At 43.8% G+C, this 24,508-nt stretch overlaps 1 protein-coding gene across 2 annotated transcripts in view; it reads left to right on the forward strand.

The window, feature by feature from the left end:
* Window positions 1–24,508, forward strand: part of ABCA4 (ATP binding cassette subfamily A member 4) — a 1,737,150-nt gene that overhangs the window by 1,655,820 nt on the left and 56,822 nt on the right. For both annotated transcript variants that reach the window (XM_069641223.1, XM_069641222.1), the window contains 2 exons: window positions 19,202–19,305; window positions 19,398–19,490. In XM_069641223.1, the coding sequence (XP_069497324.1) occupies window positions 19,202–19,305; window positions 19,398–19,490 (197 nt within the window). The remainder of the gene's footprint in view (window positions 1–19,201; window positions 19,306–19,397; window positions 19,491–24,508) is intronic.

Genomic DNA, 24,508 nt, shown 5'->3' on the forward strand with positions numbered 1-24,508 from the left:
GTCATGTCAGTTGTGTGAAGCCTCTGGGGTTTCATATTTGTCTTTGCATCATGCTACATGCAGTTTTCTAATATTTAAAAACATAATTACAGTGCCACAAAACAAAGAAATCAAAGTGGTAATGGCACTAAAAGGCTATGTATCACTTGTCACTGTAAAAAAGTCATAAAAAGTACACCAATGGTTTTTTAACTCAAATTCACGCACTGATGCCCCTACCGACCAGCTCATTGCCATGGATAGTTCGGCCCGCTGCATGGGAGTTGTGTGGTACATTTGGCCCTCCAGTGGAACAAGTTGTGGACCCCTGGTTTAGAGGGTGAGGAAAAGATCCACATAATAACAGAACCAAAGGGAGAACATTCGGCCGATATGAGTTTGATCGAAAACTAAATAGAACAAGCTTGTGATAATGATGTGTTAGTTATATAGCACTTTTGCCAAAGCGCTTTACATAGAATATATGTACGTACAATATCACCCAACCGAAGCTGGCACACATTCATCGCCCTTAGAAGGATGAAAGGCTGAGTTGGTCTTGTTGGGATTCAAACCTGGGACTTGCAGATCACACAGACAGGGCCTCATTACGACCCAGGCGCTAATGGGTTAACAGCGCCGTCAAAGGCTGCGCCGCCGTTAACCTATTAGCGCCTAATTACGAGGTCCCTTTGCGGGACCCGACCTTAACGGCTGGTTTTACCAGCCGTTAAAGTAGGGACCCGCAAAGGGACCTTGGTGCTAAGTACGGTGCCGCAATTTGCGGCACCGTACTTAGCGCCTTCCCCATTCCCATTGAGCCCTATGGGGCAAAAATGGCAATGGGGAAGGGCCATGGCGGCATGGGGAATTACCGCCCCGCAACCTTGGAATGGGGTGGTAATTCCCCATTCCGCCATGGCGGAAACCGGCATGGACCATGGTTCTAATAGCACCATGGTCCTCCGCCTAGGTCATAATGAGGCCCACAGACTGCAACAGCGAGCACTCAAACCGCTGAGTTATCTCACAGGCTTACCAGTTTGTGTGCGCCAGTAAACTGGCTTTTACCTTTGACTGTGAGCAAGTCACAGTCTAGATGCCATCAGGATATTTACGGTTATTGCTGCAGTGTAATGCAGCCCTGCCACCACAAAAGTATCATTAGACTCGGCCAACGTGTTAATGGAGTAGCCAGATACATCCCTACGTTGCAATTACCAGAAGCCTATATGCAAACATATATTGATCATTCGCCAATCTTTGCTGCTTGGTGAGCCACCAAGATCATCTGTGCATGGCAACACAATGGAGAACATTATAAAACATTGAGTACATTGCACAAAAGGGGCCCGCTATGTTTCCACTTGACTTACGTGCCAAAGGTCACCTGTGTTCAATATCAGTCAGTGGTACTAAGCATTGCAAAAAAGGTATACAATCAAAGAAAGACATGTAAAATCGCTGGTGCACCTTCTGATTGCCATTTACACTTTGCAGGCAGCTTTTACAATGGATTCATTTGGAATCCGCCCACTTCTACCTTAGGAATCCGCTGCGTTAAAGCCATGCTAAAAATATAACGCCACTATTAATGCATTTGAATTCTTATTGTGGAGTGGGTGAGACTGGCAGGTACGGTCAAAAAAAAGAAGTGGTTCGTAAAAACATGTGTCAAAATATTACGCAGAAGCTTTACACATGTTCATTACAAACCGATTTGAAGAAAATTGAGTGTCTCCATAAATGATAAATCAATACATCCATTTAGTGCTCGAGAATGGACAAAATTAATCTTGCACTACTTAGCTGAAATCATGCCCCAGAGGCCATTGCAATAAGACATAGTTAATTGTGGGAAATAATGCAGTCACGGTACTAATTCATTACAGGTTTGCACGGATCCCATGGCTCGCGGCCTTTCTCCAAGCTTTGCCAGGCAGCATCGCAAACACTGACTTGGAGCCGAGAGACATTTTCCTTGAAATGCAGATCTGAGCTGGATTAAAAGGAAAGCCACTGAAGCAGAGCCAAAGTAGGAAAGATCAGAAGAAGCCCGGAAAAGTGCATCCTACAGAGAAAGCAAAGGCTTTGATGATCAAGAGAAGAATACAGACAAGTAAAGGGCAACCAGATGAGGAACGAGATTCACAGGATATTACTGATGAACAGTTACTGAATAGAGAGAGCGAGAGAGAGAGAGAGAGAGAGAGAGAGAGAGAAATATGGGGCCCAAGAGGTATTCATTTCTTAGAATTGATGTTCTGAATGCCTTTATTTATTTGTGTTTTATAATGGAGAAGTTACAACAATGGTGTTTCAAAGCTCTAGGTACAAAAGTGAAGCAGGGAAGTGCAATCAGTCAGTCATGGTACAGTACAGAGTAGTGTACATTTCTATTTGGCATCATCTCATAAAAACTAAAGTATACATGCATCAAAGCAACAACTGTAAATAGAAGGTGCATCCAGAGGGTTGCAAAGCTCTGTAAGCGGCGTAGACTTAGAGTGGGGTCGCGTGGATGAGCCGTAGTAAGGCAAACAGTGAGGACATCTAAGGTCACTTTTTTGGGAAGCCTGACTTGAACAAGGCTGATTGCCGAGTTCTCTTGAACCTTTTCTGTTTGGGATCAGTTCTCAGGCAAGTGAGTAAATCATTCTACATGTTTGCGGGGACAGTGTAAAGGTTTTCCCCTATGTCTAAGTCTTTTTACATTTGGGGGTGGTCAAGAGGTTTTCACTGACGGCCCTAAGGTGCCGAATTGGGGTGTACGATAAAGAGTGCTGATGTCAGTAGGTTCTTTATTATAAAGGCATCTGTGGGTCAGACAAATAACTATGCAGGGAATTTTGGCTTTGATTGGCAGCCATTTTAGCTCCTTGAGTGCTGGCATTATGGTTCTCTTTTTGCAGAGTTTTAGTACCTTTCTCACAGCAAAGTTTTGGATCCGGGTGAGATGGTGGCTCTGGTGTTTGATGAGACATACATAGAGTTACAGTATCCCCAGAGGAGCAGAGCATAGAATGAGATGGACTCTTTCCTAGTTGTCTCTTTGCGAGCCAGTCTTACTGCGAAATGACCTATTTGAGGTGAAAAACTTGATATACCTGCTCTGATCCACTGAACCCATTTTGCACTGTGTCCCTGAGGTACCCATTTCAGCTCATCATGTCTTGGAGGGGGAGCTTTTGGATCCATGTGACAGTAACTGAACATTCCAGCCAGAGAGATGGGAGGCTCTGCAACTATGTGCTAATTCTAGAGGTCTATACTTGACAAGTCCTCTGCCACTATATTATAATCAATGTGTTTGTGTCGCATGTCTTGCCAGTTTCCCCCAACCCATAAGTCCTATGATAATAGGCATTCTTATTAGCCTTTGTAATGGTAGTCAATTTATAGACCTCAAGCACACGAAGGGCTGAGCTGGACTTGGCAGACTTCAAAGATGTGTCATCTAGGCCAAATACAAATGTTTGAGGTAGGACACTTAACTGACCAGGCTATCATATAGGATTAATAACCAGAAAGCATTCTTTCTTCAAAGGACTGGTCTCCATCCCTGCATGACCCATCCTTCCTAGAGTCAGCATTTTATCAACCTGTGGGGGCTCAAAAACCCATCTTTTCTACAGTCGACCTGTTGTATATCCCTGATATTTGTTGTTCCTCTGAGTGGCATGCCCTTTATCCCTGGGTCAGTGACTTCCCGAATCCATCTTCCTTGAAGGTGCAGAATGTGTTTTCGGTTTTAATCACATTAATCCATTCCGGATCCATATGTTTTTTGTTTTATTTCTTAGTTTGATTATTATTGGGGGTCATTAATACCCGGGTACATCTGGAAGAGATCTTGAACTTGGTCAATGCTACCCATGTGTAATCTAGGGAAACTTTGCAGAGGCATTAGGCCTGTCTCTGAATACGGCTGCTTGAATAGGGTTTTGTTGGGGCTCAGCTTGAGTGATTAAGTTTGCAGTCACTCTACCAGTTTCTTCCTCCCGGATACTCTCTCTCACTGTCTAAATCCCCATAGCCATCCTTCTTGCAGGTGGCCAATTTCTCTGTATTTGATGAATCCCCAAAACCCAACCCTCCCACAATAAATGAGCTTATTTACCTGGGGTCACTACCAAGTAATAATCCTTCCTACAGGTAACTTGCTCACCACCTCTTTGCTAGTCACAGAACCCATTATTCCAACAAGACAATAACTTGTGTTTGTATTGCACTTATTGACAGAGTTTCATATTATAATGACATGTTCTCTGTCCTTGTGCTTATCCCCAGAGCCAATTCTTTCTACTGGTAGAAGGTTCTTTGTCTGTCGGTGAATCCCCCCTAACCCATCCAATTGGCATTGGTGAGTCTCGCCAATTGTCTCACTATCCCCAGATTTAAGCTTTCAAAAGTTGGTGGCTGCAGCTTCCCCGTCAAAGCTGCCCAACTATGGAACTCCCTTCCACACTGCATCAGAGAAGATGAACCTTACTTGAAGTTCAGAATTAGCTACATAAACTGGCTTAAGTCTTCTGATCTTTAAGGCCCCTGTTTGTGTGTACCCCTGTATTGCAATTGTGTTCTCACCTAATGTATTTATTTGACTTGTGTCTGCCTTGTACTCTTCCAATGTGTAACCTGTTACTTAAGCTTTGCATATCCTGTAACTGCTGCGCCCTGATACCCTCGGGTCTGGTGCGCATTTATAAACAAACAAACAACCTTTGACTGAGACAATGCCCAGGATCTAACAGGTGAAATGCAGCGTTTTGTCCATGGGACAACGGGCAGAATCCATCTATAAAAGTGACAATTGGCTTTCATAGGCAAAGTTTTAGAATCCATCAATCTTTTGGGTGACAGTGCAGGGGGCTTTATTAATCCCCTTCACTCATAGTTTCCCAAAAAAGTGTATCTATAAAACTCATGCTTCCTGATTCTGAATGCATCCTTCCTATAGGAGACATGGTCTTTGTTCCTTTCTGCAGGCTTAAACTATGTTGCCTCTGTTCACAGCTAATTTACTTTGCTACCGTAGCTACACAGTCATTTTACAAAGTGAAGCTGCTGAGCCGCTTTAACGCTAAAGTCCTAAATGTCCATCTGGCAATATTGATCCACCCCAAAACAAAGGAGGTGATGGCTGGAAGGTTTAGAGTGAATCTTAACCTCTGGCATTGCTCAGGGCCACCCTCCCGACCATCGTTCTTCAGCGTGCCAAGCCATTACAGAAAAGGGAAAGACCATTTGCAAATCAGGCTTGGTCCCACTCCAAAAGGGGCATCCCAAACTGCTAGGTCACATCCCTTCTGCACGAGATCACAAGCAACCCCAGGAAAGTTTCATCCTCATTGGGCATCATCAGTGAGGTGTAGCTTCACTCTCTAAGCCCAGCAGGCTTGGGATGCTCATCTGGCATACCCGCCCCACTCAAGGTGACATCAGAAAAACAAACGATGTGATGGCTGGAATGTTTACAATTCATCTTTAACTTCTGGCAGCCCAACATTTCAAAGATGGTTGCCATCCTACACAACGACAGCTAAATGTTATTTATATTCAGCTGTGCATGGGTGGGCATGTGCTTGATTAGTTGCATTGCGGCTGGTAATCAAGTGCCTTCATATTCCTACGATATTGCCATCCTAAGATTACAGATGTTAATCTTCATTAGACCCGTGTCCTATTTTCCCTCATCATAGTTATTATAATGTGACGCATCCGTCACCGACAAGCACATTTCCAAAAGCGTTTAAACCATTTGCCATGATGCTGGGCGAGACTCCTCTCCTTCTGTTCTTTGGCATAAAGAAGGATATCACCCAACACTCTTCCTGTGTGATGCCAAGTTGACACTTCGCAGAATCCTTCCTCGCAGAGAGGGTGGCCAGGCTGTGATGACTATGATGAGGAAGAGTAGGACCAGGAATAATGAAGATTGCCAACTGTGATAAGTGCATTGCCCACATGTCCTGCTTCCTCATCCCAGTCATTTTAGCGTGAGAATAACCCAAGCATTTGTGAAGAATATCGGGAACCAGGCGCACACGTGTAGGCAGAGCTTTTACAGAGAAAGGCTCGAACAGCCAATAATATTGAATGTAGATTTCCTCTCATTATTATTATTATTATTATTATCACACCTTTCATACAACCAAATGAAAATGTCAGTGTCCTAGTGCACACAGTGATGGTGCAGTTTGGGGGGACCTCGACCCAGACCATAGCCCCTTAGAGGTTAACCTGTTCACTGAGGCGTTGCAAAGGAAGGGAATAATAATACTGCACCAAGCAATTAATAACCTCTCAGCACCCCCACTAACACAGTCGAAAGAGAAATGGAGAGAGATCCAGGCACCCTAGAGAGTGAGGAATGGGCGGAGGCAATGGTGGCGGCCAGGGAGGTCAATGTGTCCTCGCGGATGAGGCTAATCCAATATAACATATTTGATAGGATATACTTCTCGAGGAGTCGACTCCATATAATGGGTAGAGAAGAGACTGATACATGCCTTAAGTGTGGGGAAACTGCGGCAGCCTTCTACCATCTGTTGTGGGACTGCAGACTGATCTTGGGCATTTGGGATAGAGTCCTTGATAAGTTGTCCAGGGTGCTTGGCAGAGCAGTCACCAAGGACCCCAAAAGTCTACTTCTCCATACTAGCGGAGACTACGAGCGGGCTATGTGGGAAAGCAGACCCCTATCAACTGTGGCAATGGTGGTTAAGGGAGGCCTGGTGGTGAAGTGGGGGTCCAGAGACAATCCGACAATAACGAACAGATGTTGCAGATGTTAGAAACTCTTGAGACTTCAAGATAATTACATGTCAGCTGCACTGGATATTATGAGCTGCTATACTAATATACAATACGAAGCAGTCATTTATGCAGCATAAATATTGGGTGACTGATGTCCAGCATACATTTTAACTAAGGGAAGTATTAGCTAGTACTTTTTAAAGATGTTAATATAATTATTATCTACAACTGACATGTATAAGCATGGGAGCGCTCTTTGCCCCAGCTTATGCAAATTTGCTTATGGAAACATTTGAAACCTCACATGTATTATCCTCTGAACTAAGGCAACATTGTGGAGGAACATGGTGGAAATATATTGATGACATGTTCATAATTTGTTGAGGTGCCAGAGATTCTTTAGAGAAATTCCATTCTTGGTTAAACACAATTGTTAAGGTTTAAATGTATAAGCAGTTTTGATAAGTTCCAAAATGAATATGAGTTGTTTGCACTCAGTTTGGCTACACAAGCATAGTTTTCTATAGCAGTGTTAGCAGCCTATAAAAAAATACAGAGATATTCCCTACATGAATTGTTATGATAGAAAGAGAAAAAAATTGTCACCTTCCATGGTATTTACAACTACCTTTGGCACTGTAACTAGTTGAGTTGTGTCCATTATTAAATCATCCCAAAGTACTTTGTACACTGATGCTAGTGAGTTATTTCCTATATTTTCTGCTATTGTGTATAAAAGACAAAACAATAGTTGAGATTGGATTGAGAGGGCACTTATTTGGAAAAGAAAATGAATACACACATGCTGATTCACCCTAAAAAAAACGGGCAAATATCCATCTTTAAATTGTGTGCACTGTAACAATGTTATAAGAGGTGCTGAATTCATACATCCACCTCCCAGAACAGGGTAGAGTATCATTTTGGAGCATATTGCTACATGTCTTACATCATTTGGAGTGTATTGTACTAAGTGTTCATGTGGGAGATTATATATAGGGGAAACCAGTCGTTCTGTGACAGAAAGAATAGGGGAACATAAATCACATGCACGTACCAGAAATAATAAATTGCCGGAGGCTAGGCATTTTATGGAGGCACACTACAATCCCAACTGCACTTTCAAGTAACTGAGCATCTCTTGACCCTAAGAAGACTTTCGAATGGTTTGAGAGGCCATATGTGTTGCAATCCCCCGCGTAGCTCAGTCTGGGTCTGAGGTTCATCTCATTGATCGAATTATTATATGATGCACATATACCCCAATTTTGGTAAATAAGATGGACTCGAAGCTCTTAAAATTCATAAAAGTAGCATAGAAGGGCTAACTATTGGCACATGTACTATTAATAATCACACTAGAACCTCTTTGTATCCACATTAAACAAGATCAAATAGAACCTGAAGACCCTACTCTTCAAAGAACATCTCACTAATTGCTGATCATTCCATTCAACCATAATCCCTCCCTCTGAATCTTCCCACCTCCCTACTCAAAATCCAACTCATCCCCTCCGCTATACCCACACGCTTGCATACACCCTCCTGTCTGAACCCCCAATGTACAGAACTCTGTTGCTTCTCAGCTGGGTTCACGCTTTATAAATCCCATGAATACCATACCATGCATAAAATATTCTATGGCCTGGTCTTGAGGAAAATCCCAGTTTGTTCCCTTGTGCAACCACCCATTTCACCCATGTGTCCATAATCGAGCATAGACCTGAAATTACAAGATGGGCTCCCATGGAACCTCTGACTTGGTAGTGTGATAACCAGAAGGGACGTGTTATGAGAGCCAAATTATCTTTCTTGTCAATGTAGTGCAAGTGTGGCGTGCTCTGCAGCCCATGAAGGGTGACCCATAAGGCTTGGCAACAAGGAGACTACCTCCCAAAAATCTGGCAACTTGTCCTCGTATCCCAAAATAAGGCATAGCTTTGACATAAATCAAAGGGACTTGGGGCCTCATTCCGAGTATGGCGTTAAGGGATAGCGGCCACCGCTAACGAGAGCGGTGGCGGTAATCCCTTACCGCCATACTCCGAGTTCCCTTAGCGCCATGGTGCTTTTAACACCTGCTTTTAGCAGGCGTTAAATACCATGGCGCTAAGGGACCTTGATGTTAATTACGCCACCGTAATTTACGGTGGCGTAATTGACGCCTTCCCCACTCCCATTATGCCCTATGGGGCAAGAATGGGAATGGGGAAGGGTAAATGGGGATTGGGGAATTACCGCCCCGCCAACCTTGGAATGGGGCGGTAATTCCGCCAACCACCAAGGCGCTGCCGGTCCGGGTACGGCGTCAACCAAGGCGTTAATAGCGCCATTGGTTAGCGCCGTACTCGGAATGAGGCCCTTGGTCTTATTAGGTTTCCTCCGTTCTTTGAATGTATGTTCTCCACATCGATGCGCAGGGGTTAGCATTTATTCAGATTACCCTTAAACCGTCTAAACCACACCTGGGTTTTGCATAGCCAGAATAATGAGACCCAGATTTCTCTCACCTATGCATACACTACTGGTGGGTCCTCTTTATACAAGTACTTGCACTCAGGGTCCACCTTGTAATCAAAAGCACCCCGGCGGGTATAATTTAACTGAAGCCCACCTGCCTTGGGGAACTTCTGAATTGTCTTCCTTACAATGCACATAATCTTTTCATCAGAGTCCTCTCTACGACCCGCTGACTTGCTTGTGTAACCGCCTCCTTTATAAGCGATGAGAGGACGAAACTGTAGAGGAGGATATTTCCCTTGTACTTTTGAGATTTTCAGTGGGGTTGGCCATGATGAAGTGTTCAAACGCCCAGTGTCACTAATATCCCAACTGCTGCATAGGAAATACTAGATCCATACACATAAAGCACTAGCCATTTACGCTTATTACTTGACTCCTGGACACCGGCAAAAGAAGCATCGGCAAGGTCTGCAGAGCTAATGCATTCACATGCACATTGTCCCATACTTCTGCTCATGCTCTGTCTGCCCAAGAGATGAAATTCATATTTTCAGCTGCTGCACGTGATCAGCTGCCTCTGCAGCAGACCAGCAGTGAAGCTGGTGGAAGGGCACCCTGGCCATGTTTGTGGCCCCCTCCCGATCCGTGATCTGGCCAACCAGCAAACAAGCACAGCATGGATATGATATTTATTATTTTATCTATATCGCGCTCATACACAGTATGCACGGAGCCTCCAAAAAATGGCCAGCAAATCGCACATCCACAAACATGACAGAGGAGCTGCCAGTGTCATGTTGCTGAAAAACAAAAAACAAAGAAAAACATCAATCATTGGCCAGCAGCTGGTTAGTTCCAGATAGGAAGAAGTATGGGTGAGCTTTTTTTTATGCTTAGAGGCGTACAGGGAGTTGTCTCCCAAAGACCATGGTGGGCAGGTTAAAGACGAGCCAAGGCACACTTATCTGTCTTAAGCATGGTGGAAAAGATCTAGGGCCTCATTGTAAGTTTGTCGGTATCCCAATGGTAACTCCGGTGCGATACTGGCAAACGGACCTACCGTTTCTCTCACCTGAAATCCCTGAATTTCCAGGATATTACAGGTGACGGAAAGGGCGATACTTCCTTATTCCTTGGAGTCCCATAGGACTATTACCGTCAGTGGGATGGGGACCTACGGCTTTCCACAACTCGGAATTCATAACAAATCATGCCGGACCAAGTTTCGGTAATGCTATTTGTGTTGGGTGGTATCCCGGTGGATTTACCACCAGCATACCAGCCAACTTGTGATGAGGACCTTGGTAGCTCCTGTGTCAACCAGGAATAAAAACGTTTAGTCTCCTACCTGAACACCTATCCGGGGGTCCTCTTCTGAATCTGTGGTAATGGACAAGACTGGCTGTCCTACTCCTGGTACATATTAGCATCTGGGAGAGAAAAAGGATTTCACCCCAAAACACCTGCTCCACCGTAGTGCTCTATTTTTCCTGGGCGTAAAGGATTCTGGTCGCATGTCTGCACTGATGCTTGTGCTGGCATGGTCGGTGGGATCTGAAAGGTCTGTGCAGCCCCAGTCGCTAGTTTCTGTTTAACCCAGGCCTGCTGCAATTGCACATAGCCTGGGGCATATGGCATGGTTTGGCCTGCATCTGTTGAGCTCCCATGTTAAAGTTCTGTGGCCAATCACGACAATCCTGTGACACGTGCCCCAACCTTCCACATGACCAACACTACATCCCATGAAATCCTCCATAATTATTTCCTGTTGGACCATTAAACAGGGGACCCATTCATCCGAACCCGCCAAATGACCCACTTCTCAGTGGAAATCCTTGTTTACCCCTCAGGAACCTTCTCATTGGCCTTATACCGGGAACATATCCGTCCACCCAACCCTGCACCAGGCCCGGTCCACTGTGTTCTTGTTGTCCCGGTTGCCCCTGCTGCCCCTCCATAGAATTTGTAATTACTGCTGCTTCTAAAATAATATTTGCCAATTTCTTTTGAACAAGCTTGGCCTTTGCTTTTTGTACCTGCTCTACATTCAACCTCTCTTTTTCCTGTCTTCTCTTGCAGAAATGTACGTGTGCCTGAATTTCTGGCCAACACTTGCCCTCCATCCCTACTACTTTACCTAAATTAGGCTGGACTTCTTTCAGAAGTCCTTTCTTCAGCGTGTGGTAAATAAAATCACCACATTATTGTCCCATGCTTCTCCCATTTCTGCCGTCCACATCCCCTGAATTTACATGTATTTGTGTGGCAGGATCACCATCCAATTTCATCATCTTAGCTAAAATCGAATTGATATCGGGTGTAACAGGGTTCATAATTCGCAAGGCCCCCAATACCTGTGCCCTAAGATTATTATAATCTTCTCCATCATGGGTATTTGTATCCAACTGAACTCGTGGATGCCTCAATCTCTTCAAAAGTGCACCTGACGTTGGCCCATTAGGGCCGTGAATAAGCTCTTCATGTCCCCTATGGCCAACATGACACCAGCAGTATGCTTCTCCAATGCATAAATCCACTTCCCCGCCCATGCAGTGAGTGAAGGATGTGGCTTCATCAAATTATTCTGGTCCATGTGTGACCACGGGACATATTACGCCCTTCCCAGGCCCTTCTGGGGAAATGGAAACTGAGTTATACCAGTTTTTACTGGGGCTTCCCCATCTCTCTCCTACTACTTACTACAGCAATATAAATACACTGGCATGTCCTTTGGTTCCATGGTGTGCTTTCTATCGCTGCTAGTGGAGCAGGAGGTAGCTTGCCTACACCCTGCTCTCCTTGCTCGACATCTCATTCCTCTCCTTCTTCATTGTCTACTCTGGCTGCTAAATCCCATACCCCTTCTACAGGCATGGATGCATAATCAGCACTATCATAAGGTGCCATCTCCCGACCTCCCTGCTCAACCTCTGTACCCATGGCAGCACTATGTACCCATGGCAGCAACCCTGTTCTCCATGTTCACCTCAACCGTTCTGACAACTGAGTTGTTCAATCTAACAAGAACCTGCCCATGTCTCCAACTTCCTCCTTCTACGTCCCTTACCTGTCTTCTTACTTCGTCCTGCTCCATTTCTCTCTGATGCTGTAACAGCATTACCTCTTCCTCCACTTGCCATAGTGCTTCATTAATCTTTTACCAGTCTTGCAATCTACCACTCTTTGCAATCTATCCTCTATCCTTGCAGGAAGAAGTCTAACCTCTTGTTTCTCTCTCATTTCCAAACCTTTCTTCGCTCTTCTAACTATCAATCTTACTCTTTCTTGTTCCACCCTTAATCTATCTGCTAACCTAGCAGTTGAGGTAGTTATCCCCTTCCTGCTCTCTGTTTTCAACCTCTCTGCAGCCCTATCCATTGAAGTAGTTACTCTTCCACTTTCCTCAAAATCCCAGTTCTTAGAAATCCTAACTGATGGAGGTGTTGCCTGTGTCCGTCTTTCAACCACTGGAGTAGCTGCTGGGGAAAATGGTGGTACAAACGCAGGGTCTGTGTACACCTCTGCGAGTGATAAAGGATAGCAGCCAAATGGGGGTGGTGCAGAAGAAATTCCTAACACCCTCCTTTTTTGGCCCTCCACCCACAATTTCAACATTATGGCCCTTCGCACTTTTTTTCATACATCCTCCATAATTCCAAGATATTTGACCGCTTTTATAGCTTCACACCCTTGTGCTTTGTAGTTATAAAGGTATGCTGGTTCTCCAATATCCCGCTATCATAGAACCCCTCAATAGGCCAAGAATTTATGAGTTTCCCCTTACTCTCCCGCAACCATTCCCCATGATATTATAAAATGTTCACGTTATAGCCGGGCAACACATGGCAAAAATGATTCAATTGAGTCTTCATACTCCAACTCAAGTAATCAACAAAATAGTTTCACAAAAATCTGATACCGAGCCAAACCTGCGGCACGAAAAACATGTTCAGCCAAGAACTCCCTTTTTTACCCTTACCCAATTCCTTAGTCGCCCTTCTCACTCATTCACCTTAGTCGCCTACACCAAAATTACCTCACTTCTCTATTTATTCCAATTCTACTTCTCATACACAGAAGACAGCGTCTTATCAAAAACACTTGCCGGACAATATTTCTGAGATATCCCTACCATTCGAGCATGAGAGAGCCGCAATGCTTTCCACTACAGCACCGCTGCTCTCACTCTCTTTACCAGTATTACGGCCTTCTCTGCTACAAAATTGTATTTTTCCTGACTACAGGAAGTTTTCCTTCACTACTTCAACTAACCAAGAAAATCGAGGTGAGGGGCTCTGCCCGCACAGCAAATACAAAAGAATGTCAAGGCCTACATCAGAAAGGTATCTAGGGTTGGACTTACCGTAAAATACCACCCCACCTTCAGGTGAGAGCTTCAGCCAACCAGACAAGCAAACTAAAGGGTATCAGGACAAGTTTCACACTGGGCGTGTGGTGTGAGACTGCCTCACACCTCTAAAATAACAAACTAGGTAAAAAATATATACAAAGGACTTACAACACAGAACAATTCAACCACTCTATCAAAAAACATCCACTTTTCCAAATCCTGCAACCTCAACTAATTTCACCCTCCCACTCCAAGTCTACCCAAAACACATAAATAAGCCCTTTTTACCCCTATTTTCCCCCTAGCTTTATACCCTCAAGCGTGTACTCATGTCAACCCGAGGTGCTCCTATGTGGTGCGTCGTTAAATTGTTCTGCACTGCTAGGCCGTGCCACCACATCTCCAGGGAGAAGACATGCCTTTGATATGATATGATATGATAAGGCATTTATAACGCGCCTATACACAAGTGTTTCAAGGCGCGAGCTATAACCAACATGGCGTCCGCAGACCTCTTTTACACTGTGCATGGCAGACTAGTCCCCATCGTGAGGTGCCACAACTGAGAGGTGTGGACAGAAGACCCGCAAAGTCTCAGAATGACTGGGCTCCTACCCTGTCTCGCCAAATTGTAGGGTGGTCCTTTAATCACCTTAACCCAAAAAAGGGCCACCACTTAAGAAGCAAGTACACGGTTGTACATAAAGCAAGTTTATTGTACAAAATCTTCGGGGAGTGGTTATATGGTGTTGCAGGACCAAACTAACCCACGTCTCAACAATACAACATCACTTAGCAGTTTAAATACCTTTTTCAACAATTTAACACGCTCCCAAATACTTTTATTATCATCAATCCCGCCCCCAATATGATTACACAAAATCTCTTCAAAGAAATCCCATCTTTTCCCAATTCTTCCTCATTGGCCAGGCTTATCTTCATTATTAACTTCAGATCATATTTAAAGCACACCTCTTCTTGGGATTTGTCCGTAGTAGGTCATGGCATCAGTGCATGGTTAAGTATTAGTATTGAAAACATAATTCACTGTTAGCAATAACTGGCCTAAGGCCTTTAACTTTAAGTATGATTGCACATGGTCCCACGGACAGATTTTGGCAACTAGAGGAAGGTCTGCATAAACAGGATTTTCTTTCAACTGCACATTGTGATCTTCAGTCCACAGACACCTGGTGCTTTTAAAAGACCTTCTAATTTATGCAGCCACATACAGCCTCGGATGACCTGGAAAAACACTTAACCGCTAGGCCCCGTACCTTGGGCCTTATGTTTATTACCACCAAGGAAATGACAAACCCCTCTAAAGATTTTAATACAAAGGGCGAGATAACATCTGTTCCCTTGCAAGGACTGTAAACCTTGCTCTGCTCAAGTGACCTTATTACTAGGTAACTAATTCTCTTTTTCCGTCAAGAATATCCCTGCTACTTAGAATGCATGTATAACAACTAACAATGGAGAAAAGCACCCCATTGTATGGATTTGTGTTTGTGTTGATTTGCAGTTTTAATATTGTATCTTTATACGTGCGTGAAGCTGTATACATTCTAAATAATTGTAACACTAGAACTAACATATAATTACCTCCATTCATTTAATATGGATTTGCAACACTATCCCAGTTTGCTGCCATATCCCCGTCATCAATATGGTGTATGCAACATGAATCCCTTGTAGTAAAAGGGACCCTCCTTGACGACCCGACAAGCATATCAAGTGCTAACTTATTATAGCTTTATGTTTCTTCCCCTCTCTTATGGTAACTTTTTCACAGAATTCCATTTGACAATAACCTCTCACGTCCTGCTGAACTCTTGGATTCATTTCCTCTTGTTTCCCCTCTGTCCTATTCATACAAACATTTGAGCTCCCTCTTGGTGTGAAACCGATTTGCTTCACTCAACTTGCTCAGACCACATTCCCCCAACACACTATTGATTTAGCTACATGAAGCCATGCAATTTTCCATTCCTTTTTCAGTTCACGTTTAATTTTCAGTTGAATTTGTGCAGGTCCTGCTGTGTTCATACAGCTCTGCTAGCATATGTCTGTCCTATGTAAATCTAACTCTACTATAATCTTTCACTAATTCTAATTTTGCTAATGTTAACACACCTGCGGTGCAGATTCTGTATTTCACCATACATTTCCTAGTTTGCTGTAGACCTATTGTTTATGTGATTTGGACAGTCTGTTATGCTGGAAGATGTCCATTCATATCTGTTGATTACCGGCCCTAAAGATATTAATTATGGAGAAATCGTCTGGATATAGAAAGAGGTTATATGCAAAGACACAGGGAAAGGTGCATTTGCCCCTTGGGATGGAGCAGTAAGTGTGACAACACTTCTACGAGGCTTTCCTCCAAGGTAGAATGGGACCAGTGTCAGCATGTTGCTGGTGTTAGTGTATGGATGTATGTGTTTGGAGCATGCAGTGGGTGAAAAGCACCCATATGTGAAATGGATACAGCAAGCCATCACATTGACTGCAGCATTTAGAAATCATGTACAATGTGAGCACATGATGATAGACTTGCTGTGGATAAAGCTAAGGTCACCTATGGTTAATGTGAGAAACCTGAAGGTGTCTCACCCGCCAGTCCCCAGGAATATGTCACCCAGGTGGCCAGGACACGGCCATCGCTTTTGGATCCATTTCCTGCGTGTGGACCAGTGCATGAGGATCACCTAGATGGGGGGTCCTCGGGGAGTGGAAGTGGGACACAGGAGAGTGAGACGGGGTATCCCCTTCCTTATAACACCTTTTCCTCATCCTACCAGGTAGGATACCTAGGAACTCAAACCACCCACCCATTTTCCTGACACATACATTGTTTCACGGACAGTCCACTGTGAGCGACAACAGACTAACACCAGAGCCGTATACCTGACATGTCCCAACGCAGGGTCAGGCAGAGTCAGGCAATTAATGATAATTACACACACCTGACTTCCATCACACATCCCCACACGCATAAAAGGCAGAGCACGAAAGCATACTATGAGCAAGGCAAAACATGCGAAGAAGCAGCAGTTCCGAGATGGCTGTTTAATACGAGGAGAAAGATGGCAAGACCAGAAAGAGTTGCAAGGAGGAAGTTGCCCTTGGCCTTTTTGGAGGAAAATCGCTACTTTCAAGAGCCCTCGAGAATAGAAACATAAGATTGGGAATTAACACTGAATAATAGTGTATTGTGTGTCAAAGGTGCCTTGGCCTCTCCCGCATTGATAGCCAAGGCAGAGAGGAGCAATTGCACTGTGGTACTGTCCTTGGCTCACACAACCCAGCAGCGCCAGTAAAGTCAGCACAGCCGGTGAGTCGGAGACACTGATAGCAGACCAGTTTGTGTTAGAACCAAGGTTGCAAGCGACAACACTGCACAAAGAGAATCGTGTTTGAAGTGTTGGTGATGAGCGACGCGAGTATAATTGGAATTGAAGAAGTAATTGAACTTTGTGATTGAACTCTGAGAGACAACCCAAGATACCATATACACACTGGTCCGGCACCAGGTGGGTGCTCACTCCAAGGTCTCTGTTAGGTATTTAACTGAGAGTGTAAAATTGTGAACTGTAACATGGAAGTGGTCCTGCGACGGGTCAAGCTAAACCCTGTGCACATTTAAAAGTCTTTAATAGATATATGAATGGTAATTGGCCAGAGCCCGGCTAAGGGAGACTAATTGTGAAGGGGATATGAGCCTGACTGAGGGGGATCTGGGGTAAACCGTGAGTCACCCGAGAAAAGATATATGTCCTGTAATTGGTCCGAGCCTGGCTGAGGGAGAATTATTGTTGGAAAAGGGATATGAGCCTGGCTGAGGGGGATCCAAGGTGAACCGTGAGTCACCAGAGAAAAGATATTCTGTAAGCTTTGGAAAATGGATCTGAGCCTGACTGAGGGGCATCCTGGGTGAACAGAGAATAGCCCTACTTGAGTACTTGGAAAGGACTCTTTCATTTGTTTGATACATCAGGTCCTCTGGATCAAGAGACTTTTGATAACTTAAGAGTCTTGGGGGCTTATTACAAGTTTGGAGGCAGCCATGCCCTTAATAAGGGCATGGCTGCCTCCAAACACGGGTCCGGGTTCCCTGAATGGGGAAATACAGGGCCATTCCGACCTTGGAGGGCCCGGTATTTCCCCATTCAGGGAACCCAGACACACGCCATCCCCATTCCTATTGAGCCCCCATAGGGCTCAATGGGAATGGGAGGTAGCTAACAACGGGCGTCTGGTCTGACCAGACGTCCAGAGCGGGTGCCGCAAGGGAACCTCGTAATAGGGCGGAATGGGTGTAACGGCGCCGGCACCTTTACTGGCGCTGTTAAACCCATTCCGCCTGTCTCGTAATGAGGCCCTTGGACATAGAAGGCCCCGATGCTTGTAATAGGACTGTGTCCTCTTGCCGAAGAAGCCCAGAGAGTGTGCAATGCTCAAGTGAACCGCCTTGTTCTGTGCTGAAAACATGGGGAAGGGAGGCCAACAGCCAGAACATCCTGACTTATCATTTTGTGAGCACTTCTTTCTTTTTCATGAACATGCCCCCACACTATTTGTAACTTGGCGGTAAGGATTGGCATTACTATAGGCCCTTTTATTTTGACAAGACTCCACTAGGACTATGTTTTTATTATTTGACGGTCGAAGCTTTCGCCCATCTTAGATCTAGGTTTAGATAGGTGTTTTTCACACCCTTGATAAGGTTCAATAAACACCTTTGAACTGTGGTCACTTGTGTCTGTCTTACTTTGATACCATGCCTTCCTTACATCAACCATAGAAGAGACAATGTGCAAAATGGTGCTCTGTCTATTTGTTTTCAACATGGCATCCTCCCAGAAGCCCTGCCCAGCAGACTGAAAAGAGCTGTAATCTATTGCTAGAATTTGATACATTTGAAACTGGACTACTGTAATGCCATACTTTCGGGGATTCCAGCAAAACATTCCACGGTCTTTAAAAAGCACAAAATGCAGCTATAAGACTTTTCGTGTGTCAAAAGATGAATCTATTTCCTCACAGCGCAGTGTACTTCCTTGGTTGCCAGCACAACAGAGACTTCTTTTTTAAGATTCTTTGTTTAGTTTTGAAGTGCCTGCGTGGCCTTGCCCTCACCCATCTTGCAACTAAGCTTGTTCCTTACCAACTTGCTCGGTCCTTACGATCTTCTGATCAACACCTTTTGGTTGTTCCTTTTCCCCACTTTGTGCACCGAGGTGATGGGCCCAGACACCTAGAACTCACTCCCTGGTAATCTATGGAAAAAATGGACTCCTACTTCTCCTTTTTCATCGTAGGTATCATCTGCGCCCAGATACAGTCTTTCTGTCCGGCTTTCCCCTTTCATTATGAGAAATGTGCATTATAAATTAACAAATGAAATGATATGCATGTAGGTGACTCTAGTGATACCCAAACTGAATGGTGTTCTTTTTCCTTAACCTTGAAAAAGAATAAAGCCTGGGACTGTTTATGCAAGCTATGTCACTGATCTATCTTGCCTGGGGGAATCAAATTAATAATGGCTGTTAAAAGCAGTCTTAATTGTTTAAAAATAAATACAAGTTAGGTGTTGCGCCATTTAAATTGTAAACACTTTTTAAAACCTTTGTGTAATTGCAGGACGAGCCAACTACGGGCATGGATCCCCAGTCCCGCCGCTTCCTGTGGAATTCCATTGTCAGCATCATCAGGGATGGGAGGGCGGTAGTGTTGACGTCACACAGGTAAGAGCACACAGCCTTCCTTCTACAGTCTGCTCTTCTGGTTGATGTCTTCCTCTCCAGTGTTGAACTGACTTTTTCTTTTTGATCCCCAGCATGGAAGAATGTGAGGCTCTCTGTACCCGCCTGGCTATCATGGTGAAGGGAGCCTTCAAATGCCTGGGCACTATACAACATCTAAAATACAAGTATGCTCATCATTGTCTTTCTTTCATTTAACAAAAGCTGGGGCAATGCATCTGGCTTATCATTTTCCCAAAAACGGACATGTTTTCTGAAAAGTCTCTGAAAAGTATTTGGTCTTTGGGTATGCCTACATTGTTTAAAGGCCCTGCATCCACTGGCGGGTATCCTACTTCACCACTTGAGAATAGGTTCTCCTTGATCTACTTCTCACATGGATTTTTGGACATTTGACTATCAATGTCCATTAAAAAAAAGGACATTCTGCTGGGTACATTAGAAACATCAACTAACATCAATAACCACCAGTACCAACAGCCAGTTCCGAAGTGCAACTGGATATTGCTCATATTAGTTCAGTAGGTGTCCAAAACATATGTGGCAGCGGCTGGATCACCTAAAAATCATATGCAGCATATTACGCAAGATGTTGTACATTTAATTTTCATGTGTTGTGCTGGCTGGTAATATAGAAGCATTTCACTCCCTTATGATGATCTGTCTAATTATGACAGGGGTAGGTATAAGACATTACAAGGTTCCATCGGATGCAATATATGGACACAGTGAGCACTTGGTCAGATCAATTTCTAGCAACTGAGCGCTGATAAATTGGGGTTGGTAGATTGTTTCTCACTCTAGTTAAAATCGCCGTAATGTCTTGTGCTACCCCATGAATCACAGGACAGATCCTAGAAAAGATGCAGAATACAAGGCTTACTGTTCCGAGCCAGAACAAAACCCACAGGGAAGGTTCCCCGCGACATTTACGAGTGACATATTCCACAAACCATTAGCGATGAATCCACTGAAAGGCAGATTTAATGACATTAAATAAAAATAGCAATTGTGAGGTACTTTAAATGTGATTTGAGCTGTGATAATGATGCCATAGCAAACTCAATGGTAATGCTAAACACTTTTGGGGTGACATCAACAGCCCAGTCAGATATTGGCAGTCGTACAGCAAAGCACCTTCTTTATGGTACAAATCTCAACAACAGAATGGGGAAGGATTTATATAATACAACAAAATGGCTCCTCTTTGTTTGCCAGGCACTAATAGTTCCCTCTTGGTGAAGGGCTTTAAATGTTAACCTGAAGAAGACTATTCCTTCCTGAAACATTAAGTAGGATGCAGACTCAGTCATTTCCTTTTCGGGAATGTGGGATGAAACCATCAGCATCTGTCTTTTTTTCCATGAGGGGACGGTGAATAGTGATTACTTTCTTAAATAATTAACCGGATTGTGTAGATGGTCCTTACTTATTCAGATGATATTTATAAGAACTCAATTTGATTGGACTGTATTCTTACAGTGATGTGGTCCCCTTGAAATACAAAGTCACTAATACCTGAGGGGGATTGTTGATATCATCCCAACTGCTGTAATGCAATAAAGCACTGGCTTCAATGTTCTCAAAGTGGAGATGAGACATTGGTGTAAGGCTATGCAGGCTGAACATATAGCTGAACATTTATCCTCCAATGGAGTATTCATTCAGGGAACATGTATTCAATGTGGTAAAACATTTGAAGACTCCGGCAGCTAGTTTGGAAATGTGTAACATGAAAGTCATATCTGCTCAGGAGTGTTGGAAGACATTTGCCTTGCACCAAAGACCAATAGTGGGCTCTATGGCACTCTCTTGCAGAGTCGGAATGTATACACAGGTATCTGCATTTATGGCAGTTTTGGGGGGCACTCAGCATGACACCCTCTCTTTTTCAGTGTTTATTTTTCATACCTGATTTGGTATGACTAAAAATAACATCACCGGCGATGCCCAAATTTAGAGTGTTTCATTAAGAAAACAAAACTCGTTTTTCTGCTGTTTATAGTGTGGTCCTGAGTTGAGCACTGGGGATTCTTGATTTTCGAAAGACTAGTTTTATTTCATGATGCATCTAAATTGCTCATAAACTAAGCGGAAACCGAATACAAGAGTTTGCAGACTGATGAAAAGATGGACTTTGTTTGTAGTAAAATGAACCTTGGGGATATTTGAATGCAACCGAAACAAGAGGTTGGTAAAATAGGACTATATTGGAAGCACCTTTTACTACAGAGAATGAAGGGCATTCACCAGGTGTTAGCTGGATCCCTCCTGCTACTAACAGGATTAGCTGATGCAATGCTTAGTTGAGCACCAATATAGTTTGTTCACTTCAGTAGCCTGTCTACAACCTGCTACCTGTGTCAAGTCATCATCCGTGGGACCAGCAGAAGGCTTCTCCACACGTGTGTGAGGGAAAATAATAATACACTCAACTACAAAAAATACAATAGCTAGTAAGAGAAAAATTACATCAGCTGTTAAATGAACTAAAGAAGAATCTTTCTTTGGAGAAATGTGTGAAGGGGAGTTCAAAAATAAGCAAATTAGTCAGAGGGATCAAATAGAAAAATTATATGATCATTTAAAATACAATACTAAAAATGTTAAACATTACTAAAATGACAAGGTATCAAGGACTCTGTGTGTTTTTACTGTCTTATTTTTTTAAGTGGAAATTTTGGTTATGCACTTTTGTTCAACCAGAATGTAACAATTTCTTTAAGGGATCATCATGCCCTTCCTCACTACCCCAAAATCCCCACGTCCACTCAACCCCCCAACTCCTGCGTACACATGTACATACTGCGACGATTCACAAGGTGATGTCACTTCTCCCCAAGGGGGAGCCCTTTTCCATGAGGCTATCCTATAGTCCCCCATGGGTGGTTTAATGGGGGAGGACTTCATGGGGAGTGACTCCCCGTCTGGAGACAAGGATGATCAACTGGGGTGCAGCCCATTGTATATGTCACTCCCCAACATTCCCTAGCCTTCTCCACTGTTGAGAACCCTTTTGTGCAAAGTAAACCTGTGTACTTCTGTAAGGGAGCATAACAAAATAGAGAATGCAAAAATGTAGAGGCCAAAAATATTGAATTTTGAGACCCCAATTCTACCACATCTATATGTAGGGGGTGAGTTAAGTAAATACAAAAGAGTAGGGGTATTGAGGGGTTGCGGGGGACCTCCCCCCGCATATCTATGTGGTAAAATGGGGTAAAAAAAGAAATCAGTATTTTCAGACTTGACATTTTTTGTTCCCATTATTCACATAGATCCCTTCTGTAATTCAAGGAATAAAGCTAAAACCAAAGGTACTAAGACGAAGAAGAGCACAGGAGGCATGAAGGTAATTGACTGTGCTTGTACTGGTTCGAAGTGGCCACAAGGCGTCATGAGATTAAGTTATCAACAAGAACAAAGGACTTTCACAATACACCGGGGTGGGACTGGCAACATTGCATAAGTATGGATGATGGACTAATCAAGCTGTCAAACCCAGCCGGGAGAGGCAACAGGCACGGAAACCCATGGGAGTTTCAAACGTTGTCCGCAGACCTAAGTCGGAGAGGAGCAGAGGATGCAGGTGAAGCAAGGAAGAAGTTCTCTGCAGTTCCAGCTGATGCAGACCCGAATGTGAAGCAGGGGAATGAAGAACCGAGCAGCACACCGGATTGTGGAGGCGCCGCAGTGCTGTAGAAACCCGAAGAGAGGAGACCCGTGCGGCAAAGAGAACAACACCCTTTGAAGGTAACGGGAGGTGCGTGAGACCCAGAGGGGTCACAGGGTGGAAGCTAGAAGGGCCAGTGACTTTAACACTGATAAGCTAAGCATCCAAGGAGAGTTTCCTCTTCGCAGTGGCAACCATAAGCCCACTGACCACCAGAGAAGGGTCAGGGACCCTAACACTGATAATCCAAGCATCCGAGGAGAACTCCCACGTTGCAGTGGTGACCATAATCCCATTGACCACCAGAGAAGGGTCTGGGACCCCAACAAAAGGGAACTGAGCAAGCCAAGAGAACTTCCTCCTCGCAGTTGCAGCATTGAGCCCAGTGATCAGCAGAGAGACGGATTTTGAACTTTGCTAACAACAAAATAGAATGGCAATGTGTGAATCAAGCTAAGGGTGGTGAGAAAGAACATTTGGGACACCAGGAGAAGAGAGTCATTCTCCTGGAGAAGGAACTGTTTGTTAGATTATCCTGTAGTTGTAGTGTAAGGGATAGAAGTAGGTTATGACACAGGATGGTGGTATTTGATTTGACAGACATTCTGGCAGACCCTTTAGTATTAGTTTTGAGGCAGAGGAAACCCCTCTTAGAAATAGGGATAGTGAGGGATTTTTATTATACAAATAAAAGTCTATAACCAAAACCATGCCACCTTTGTGTCAGCTTCCTTCTTCGACACCCTTACAATAACCATTAAAAATAACTGGTTGAATTCTACTCGTACAAAATTCACAACCAAAGTGAGCACTTTACAAATGGAGTCAGTAAGAACAGTACCCCATTATAAGCTATCAAGAGTCAAACATCCAATAATTGGTCAATCTGTTAGAGAGGACCACGCACTTTAAGGTAGTTTTTGTCAAATAAAAAGACATGTTATGCAGTTGTAGAAAACTTTATTCAGCAGACACTGATGTGTTGCAATATTTGGATGGTTTACGCATGAAGAAATTAACTGCAACATCAAAACAATGCTTCAAAAGTAGTAGAAGATTTAGAACTAACAACGATCAGTATAAGTCATACTAACAACAAGGTCACAAGACCAGATGGCTTCCAGCAGAACTTTGCAATAGCATCAAAATAGAGCTGAAGCTACTTTTTTTTAATTGATCTTAGCCACTGAATATCTGACTTCCACTGTCATGGAGCCAGCAGGCCGATCTGACTCAGTCCTTCATGCTTCTGAGGTCCATACATTCAATACAATTACAGCGGGTAATAATAACAGCTACTATTAGGATGCTTAGAAGCAGGCGCAATCCGGCATGGAGCATTACATAAAAACCTGGTATTATCTAAAGGAAAACGAATGGTCAGAGTATCAGGGCAAGATAAAAAATGACATTTCTAAAAGGAAGAAGGGAAAGACCGAAGTGAATGTGGGTCAAATCGTTACCCAATTCAGTCTACAAAATATGCTTGAGAATTCTTGCCCTGGGATCTCA

This window comes from Ambystoma mexicanum, chromosome 1q (genome assembly GCF_040938575.1).
Source record: "Ambystoma mexicanum isolate Mex_15411 chromosome 1q, UKY_AmexF1_1, whole genome shotgun sequence".
Taxonomy (NCBI): Eukaryota; Metazoa; Chordata; class Amphibia; order Caudata; family Ambystomatidae; genus Ambystoma; species Ambystoma mexicanum.